At 46.5% G+C, this 7,035-nt stretch overlaps 3 protein-coding genes across 4 annotated transcripts; 2 read left to right on the top strand and 1 right to left on the bottom strand.

The window, feature by feature from the left end:
* Nucleotides 1-1,283: 1,283 nt before the first annotated feature.
* FVEG_13587 (hypothetical protein) lies at nt 1,284-2,583 on the top strand. The gene is made up of 4 exons (XM_018902946.1): nt 1,284-1,414; nt 1,468-2,003; nt 2,050-2,300; nt 2,349-2,583. The coding sequence occupies exons 2-4, from the start codon at nt 1,541-1,543 to the stop codon at nt 2,427-2,429; spliced, it is 795 nt and encodes a 264-aa protein (XP_018761798.1). The 5' UTR covers nt 1,284-1,414; nt 1,468-1,540; the 3' UTR covers nt 2,430-2,583.
* A 1,630-nt stretch (nt 2,584-4,213) lies between these two features.
* On the top strand, nt 4,214-5,752 carry FVEG_13586 (hypothetical protein). 2 transcript variants are annotated; one of them, XM_018902945.1, is made up of 2 exons: nt 4,214-5,425; nt 5,484-5,752. In XM_018902945.1, exons 1-2 carry the CDS (start codon nt 4,541-4,543, stop codon nt 5,514-5,516), a joined length of 918 nt encoding a protein of 305 aa, XP_018761797.1. In that variant the 5' UTR covers nt 4,214-4,540; the 3' UTR covers nt 5,517-5,752. The 2 variants fall into 2 exon arrangements, with proteins under 2 accessions (XP_018761797.1, XP_018761796.1); XM_018902944.1 differs by having other exon boundaries at nt 4,214-5,429.
* A 92-nt stretch (nt 5,753-5,844) lies between these two features.
* On the bottom strand, nt 5,845-6,948 carry FVEG_13585 (hypothetical protein). The gene has a single exon (XM_018902943.1). The coding sequence runs from the start codon at nt 6,805-6,807 to the stop codon at nt 6,037-6,039; it is 771 nt and encodes a 256-aa protein (XP_018761795.1). The 5' UTR covers nt 6,808-6,948; the 3' UTR covers nt 5,845-6,036.
* Nucleotides 6,949-7,035: the final 87 nt, after the last annotated feature.

Here is a 7,035-nt window from a genome sequence, read left to right as displayed (position 1 = left end):
GAGCTGCACTTGGACGAACAAGCCCCGACTGCGCGCGCTGACCGGGAGTTTGATGAGAATAATGTTATCTAATAGTTAGTAGATAGCATTTGCACCGATTAAAAGAGCGAGATATTCCTTGAACAAATATCCTGTTTGTCATGGACAAAGAATAGCAAGGTAATTCGGCCCTTGAATCGATGTCTGATTTAAAGTTGTCGCGCTGTAGCCCTACCGTTACATGCCCAATGGCCAACAGCCGATTTTACAGCACCACAATAGTCGAAACTTAGAGTTCGTTACGTCTTACTCCAGAATTTGGCAATGAATGGAGCAGAGTCTACGTCCCCTCAATGGCTCATCTCATCTCAGGGACAAACAATGCTTGACAAGCATTGCTGTTGCAGTCACGCTGCCACATTTCGTATAGTCCCAAAGTCAAACAACGGAATCATGTGTCAATTCAATCTCTACTAACTGAGAAACGAGATTGCCTTGTCAACGTTCTTTAATACGGGTCAGTCTTTGTAGGGGTTAGTATCTCTTTCTTGAGACAATCCAGAAATACGACTACGTATCAGATTGCCTACAAGCGATATAAGCATGATACCATAAGCATACCAGATTCTATCTGTTGACATAAAGTCTTTCTGCAATTCTTTAAATTATTAAAAATTTTACTGCTAGATGTTGGTCTGGTATGAATGACTAGGGGATATATGTAGAGCGAGCTGGGGTAATCTTTAACCCAGACACTGCCCAGTATTCAAGAATCCCTCACGTTAGTGCCTACTGACTTGCAAGACTCGGGCTTAAGTTACCCCCAAGGATGCGTTGATGGTGAGGAATGCGGAAGATGCGTTACAGAGCAGAAATAATCGTAACACCCAATTCCCAATTTCCTGGAATTCGGGTAACGGTGCCAAGATGCAAGGGAGACAGTAGCCCACTATCGTGTGAACTATTGTTTATGCATAAAGAAGTGAAACAAGACGTTGGTATGGCTAATGTGAACAGGTGTTCAATGTGGGTCCAAGCTGTTCATCACATTCCTTGTGTCAAGACAATTATACAATCCTGACGGAAACCTGAGTAAAAGCTCTTGACAGAAGAGGCTGGCTGAGACTTACTACCCAAGCCACATGAGAAGGGAGGAAAAAGAAAGGGGGATAAAGAAAGACCTTGCGCCTGTCTATCGCACCATTGTGCTGCTCCTCCATCAGCAATGTCATAGCAAATCAACAATGTCACAAGAGAAAGTATCAGCGCGACTTTTGACAATAGTTCTCTTCATAACCGGGATACTTGTCTTCCTCGCACTTCCATTCCTGCCAGGAAGGCCAAATCAACATGTCGTCAGACCAGTGAAAGTTTCATTCCAGGCGGGGGAGCTGAATGAGCCGAATGAACCAAATGAGCGATACCTCGTCGCATTGTGAGCATCATCTTGGATTCGCAAGATTGAGCAGTTTGCTGATACCATGGAAGTGGTGACTCCTACAGCCGCAGCGGATTCCGAACAAACTATACGTATACCAGAACCGGACCTGGAGTGAAGGACATGGAGAGGAGAGAAAAGCCAAAAGACGAGCGTGTAGAAGCCCCCAGCGCGTTGAATCCAATTGGCAATCCAGCGTTGCCGGGAAATACATCATCTGGTGGTCAAAACTGGGCTACGTATATGACAACTGAATTCAACACCACGCTTACTCTGGCGTACATCTTTGCCCGATCAGCGTCAGTGGTGGATGCGGAGATAATACCATCGAGAAGCAAGTCGTCGTTTTCGTTTGCGCAGCAGATCGTTCATTTCCAGGATGCTATCGGCCATCGTCCTCACTACGCGGCGTGGACTGAGAAGAACATCGTCGCGACAGTCTGGTTCGGGTTCAACGACTTGTCTGTCGTATCGCACAAGAGAGGCCAGGGCGCTATATTGGCGGCTGCAAACCGACGTATCTTTGAGCTATCTCAGATACTTTACGATACCGGAATTCGCAATTTTATCTTTATCGAGATCCCACGTAAGCAGCCTTTGCTCTTTCCTAGTTCCATCTGACCAGTATTTAGCTAAGGAATTGTTTCCCTCGCATCAAGCACACAAGAACAACGACACGCATCATAGTTACGAGATGGTCTCTTACGCTGTGAATCGGTGGAATAGCCTTCTTAGGCAAAACACTGTTCGCTTCCAGAAGTCCCATCCGGACGCAAAAGTCACTTGCGTAGAGATATGGGACATATTCTATGAGGCTTTCCTGAGGCCCCAGGATCTAGGTGCACCTAACTCAAATTGCGTCGATCCAAGCGGAAAAGGCTGTGTAAGTCATCCTCATGCAGAGCTATTATCATTTACTAACTGCTTCAAGCTTTGGGCCAATACGGGTCATCCTGGAGAGAAGATCCATCAGCTCATTGGTGCTAGAGTAGCTGAAAAGGCCTGGGGGTAATACTGTTGTATGGAGTTCAGCTGGTAATGCTAAGACAGTAGATCTATGTTAACTCAAACTCGATACATACTGCAGCTCCAAGTGTTGCTTGAGCTACAATTTTTCAGGTCACGCTGTTCGATTCTTGAATAATTTTCATAAGCGATATTTACCATGTTGACTTGTACTGCTGGGTGTGGTGTTTCTAGGGTTGACTATTGGAGAAAGCGCAGAACCTCAAAGAGCTTGCTGAACCAATCGTCCGCAATGTTCCGTTACTTTTTCCCACCGAGCACCTACTAGGTTCCACGTCAAAAGCTGGAAACCCAGCTTCTCAAGGATGCTGAAGTCTGGTTTCAGAGCATCAAAGATATAGCAAGGACGGTCTGTGTATCTTGGCCCAGCTCCCTCTTGTACCTCGTCATCATACCTCTTCATCTCTTCCATCAAATGCTTGTCTGGGACAATAACTTCACTATGTATACATACCAGTTGCAGATCGACAGCGATTCCTTCCGGCGTAGCCCTTCTCTAGGATCTAGGTATCACCAGTGATCACAGGGTTCATGTGTCAAGCACTCGTTTGCCTTTCTGTGGCGAATCCGGAATCTTCTATACTCTGGGTCTGCGATGAAACTTGTGATGAAACTCCAGGAGAAGCTACTTCTTGATTGCTCGGTTTTCTGAACCTGGTAATATCTAGAATCGAGGTCCGGGTAATTTGGACCTTCGTCGCCGGGATCGACTAGCATGGTAGCCTTACTGGGCAGAGGCTGATGACTTCTTGGGCCAACCCCAATTCGAGTTGGGCGATTATGGCCTGAACGTTCGCCAAGTCACTCAGTAACTTCGGCTCAGCCTCCCGCACGCGAAAGAAGCTTTCCTCAAGAATATTCAGTCTCGAGAACATGTATTCGAAGCACCGGTGGTCTTGGACGCCCCACATCAGTACTTGAACCTGCTCTATCTCCCTGATCATACCATCCTCAATAACTTTTCTGTGGTTCCTGAAGATCGAAATCTTGTTCTCCAGTTTGGCCGCTCTGTCAGTGAGATATTCCATTTTTCGATCGAGGACTTTATTAAGAGGTTCCCAATGACTTCAGATCATTTGTATCTGTTTCGAAAAGACGAGGGGGTCTGACCTGGCGAATGTTATGCTGACTGCTGATTTCCGGCTCCAGGGCAATGTCTTCTTGATTGAGTTGATCTGGGTATATCCTTTTGGCAAGTCACAGGACAGAAAGACACGGACTTGCTGCCTGGACCACGCAACTTCTTGGATATAGAACCAGACACACAGCTCATTTTCTGCTTAGGGAATTGCCGAGGGGAGGAACCCATTTATTCACGACAATTACTTCAGGGCGTTAGATTCTAATTGAGTCATCACTCCCTAGTGTCGTCTTTATGAACAACTGTGAACAGGAACAAGTCCTTGAGGGAGTTTTTCATAAGGACGTGTTCATCCGAATAACAGCTCGCTGTCTGTATCATCTCGGACTCGGCGAACACATGATTACGGAACAGTGGGACAAAACCCCAGTAATGCCCTAATTGGTCAGGACAATGGACCGAGACAATGGGATCAACAGGTTTACAGATTCGACAGTAGCTAGACTGGATATTTGAGATAAGAGAGAATAAGTAATATTAAAAAAAACCAATAGTCCGTATTTATTGTATTTGTACTCCGTAGTTTGTGCTGCGTTGAGGTGCGTGCAATCATTATCTGCTTATCTCTTATCTACTATTACCCCACTGATGCGATAACCGGAACCTGAACCAACGGCAAGAAAAGACCAGCAAAACCTAGCATCATCAACGCATCAATTCGGCATCTCATTTCAAGGCAACACTGACCATCAAGCTCCCTTTGGCGACTGGACGCGAAGTTCATTCAATGACTGCATCTCGAGATGAGCACTACAGTCCGCACGCAGATCAACCCCAGCCAGACGCGTCATCTGCATGGCCCCGTCTGTTTCGCGTCATCGTGCCATTTGCATCGCACCGCGTCTACTAAATTCATCAACTGCAGACAGCCGACGTAATTCCGTTGTCGCCCGCGCTTGAAAATTAATCAAAGCACTCAACCCGCTGCTCTCGTCCTCCTCCTCACAACATTACTCATGAGTCATCTGTGTCGCGCGACTCAACAAGCGCGACCCGCCGACACCATGGCGCCGAATGAGAGACCACCACTGAAGGGGCAATCGGCTGAGGAAGATGAGGTTGCCAACAACCATCGAGAGTCCTCGGTCGAGTCCTGCATTGTCCTCGCTATTTCGACCATTGTCACTCGAGCTCATGCGGAGCACATGTCGGGTTCTGAGCTATCTACTACTACTAGCAAGGAGAGTTCTGCGCGGCCAGTGGAGGAAACAATTAAATCCGAACCAGAAGACCCTCCCGACATGCTGATGTCGTTGTCAACTGTTGAGCCGTTTGACCAGTGCGAAGCAAAAACTCCTGAACCACTGGATATTGCTTTTCACGATCATCAACAGCAGAAATGTGAAGGGCTCCCAGTCCTAGTGGACTACGATATTCCTCAGCAAGAGTTTGAGAATTCTACAGTTGAGAAGTCAGATATGCCTGAAGCGAAAGATGCACCAACTTCTATACCCGATTTGAGTTTAAAAAGGAATACCCAGGAGGCCACAGCTACATATCTCGAGACAATGGCCATTGAGAACAAGATTGCCAAAGAGGAGGAACTACAGAAGAAGCTACAGGAAAAGATAGACTACAACTACAATGTCATCCTCGACTGCGATGTCAGTATTGACGTTGAGCGCCGTGCAATTAGCAGAGCCAAAAGCAGGAGGAGGCCATTCTGGATCCCATGGTTCATGGAACGTCAACGCTACCTTACGTCTAAACGCAAGAACCTTCAGAAGAAAAACGCCGAGATGGAGGGAGTCAGAAAGCGGCGCTGCAAGAAGCTGGAAGGGCTGATATCAGAGAAACAAAGAATCGAGAAGAGCTTGCTTCATATCAACGAGACATATCAAGCCAGTACAATAAGAAATCTTAATTGAGTTTATTTTATACAGGCTAATATACACACAGCCTTTCAGCAAAGACAGTTTCGGGAAAGCTTAAGCCTGCTATCCTTCAGTTGCGAAGTACATCTTAAGCAAAGTTACGGTACTCAGATTTGCCTGTTACAATGGAGATCCTTGACCGATTTGCACAAAGTGAAACAGAGCGTCCCTTGACGAGACGAAGCTCTAGGATGAGTTGATCATAGTAGATTTACCGAGTACGTCCGCAGTCCAAGTTTTGTAAAAGCACTATTGGAAAGAGAGAATAAAAGAATATAAGAGGGTAAAGCAACGAAACACTGCCTCCACCCTACATCTGTATCATCTAATGTTATATCAGTATGGGGATATTTCATGGCTCGGTTGTGAGCGGATGGAATGATATAGGGTAGACTAAATATATTACAATAGTGCATATTTATTCAAGCTGGTTCTGTCTCTTTTCAACCTTGTGGCTACCTCTATGTTAAATAGACTATGGAAATTATCAGGCCAGTCGAAAATTCTCAAACAATTAGAAGGTTAGGACAGGGCTCAATTTAATAATTGACATTTCGATGAAAGTCGTCCGGCTGTCTTTATTTATGAAAGAAACCGTTTGCCCGGGCTTTTGCTATGCTATTGAACCAAACATGCGCCATCTTGCTGTACCCATCATCATTGGGATGTGTGCCATCCAATAGATCATCAATCTCAGAGCCCTTGGTACAATACATATCTGCAAGAATTATCTTTTTTTGCTCTGCTTGCTTCAACACAACGAGGTTCCGGAGACGACCGTTGATTTCTTGAACTCGAGAGTTGACTTGCTTGTCTTCGTTTACTAGCAACGTTGACAAAATAACTGTTGATAGTGGAGAGATCTCCCATAAATATTCGAGCAGATCATCCATTCGGCGCCCGAACGCATCAAGCTTATGGCTCTGGATACAGTCATTGGATCCAGCGTTGATTGTGAAGAGGTTCGGTTTGACAGTCGCGACCGATCGTCTTGCTTTACCTTCGATCTGGTCAAGCCGATAGCCACGCCAACCTTCATTTTCGTTGTTATGCATGGATCCAGCCTTGCGTGAACCAACCATACACACTTCATACCCGTCGGCCAGAAGGAGATCTCGCAGGAGCTTCCTGTATCCGTTTCCATCCGAAGATCCAACGCCATACGTGACTGAGCCTCCCAGCGGCATCAGGCGTAACGCAACATTCGGCGGCGTTGTCTGTGTGCTGTAAAGGGTGACCGATGCCTGGTTTACCTTGTTGCTAGTTGTGGAGGTGACGTGAATTCGAGAAGCGCATTGCCCTGTGATAAGCAACCGGCATGACCGAGAAGTCAATGGCCGAAAAAGCATTGTGCAAGCGGCAAGAGAAACAGATGAGGTTGGTCAAGTTGCCGGGATCTGTGAGGAGGGGTTCCAAGCCCCAGTCGGATGGATGTCCTCCACGTCACCGCCGATGGTTGACGAGGGCCCATCTGTGCCAAAAATTGGAGAAACACGGGATATTAATAAGCAGGCCTGGAACTGGTCACAACGCCGATATCCAATTAAATTCCCTGAAACAACGCTCGTCAACCCGAC

The sequence above is a fragment of the Fusarium verticillioides genome, chromosome 8, assembly GCF_000149555.1.
Source record: "Fusarium verticillioides 7600 chromosome 8, whole genome shotgun sequence".
Lineage (NCBI taxonomy): Eukaryota > Fungi > Ascomycota > Sordariomycetes > Hypocreales > Nectriaceae > Fusarium > Fusarium verticillioides.
This window is presented reverse-complemented; position numbering and strand designations above follow the sequence as displayed.

Bases quoted from the DNA above. Each gene is read 5' to 3' on its own strand.
- FVEG_13586 (XM_018902944.1), top strand. From the start codon at position 4,541: ATGAGTCATCTGTGTCGCGCGACTCAACAAGCGCGACCCGCCGACACC. The intron at 5,430-5,483 runs GTACAATAAGAA...ATATACACACAG, and splicing joins CAACGAGACATATCAAGCCA to CCTTTCAGCAAAGACAGTTT.
- FVEG_13585 (XM_018902943.1), bottom strand. From the start codon at position 6,807: ATGCTTTTTCGGCCATTGACTTCTCGGTCATGCCGGTTGCTTATCACA.
- FVEG_13587 (XM_018902946.1), top strand. From the start codon at position 1,541: ATGGAGAGGAGAGAAAAGCCAAAAGACGAGCGTGTAGAAGCCCCCAGC. The intron at 2,004-2,049 runs GTAAGCAGCCTT...ACCAGTATTTAG, and splicing joins TATCTTTATCGAGATCCCAC to CTAAGGAATTGTTTCCCTCG. The intron at 2,301-2,348 runs GTAAGTCATCCT...AACTGCTTCAAG, and splicing joins ATCCAAGCGGAAAAGGCTGT to CTTTGGGCCAATACGGGTCA.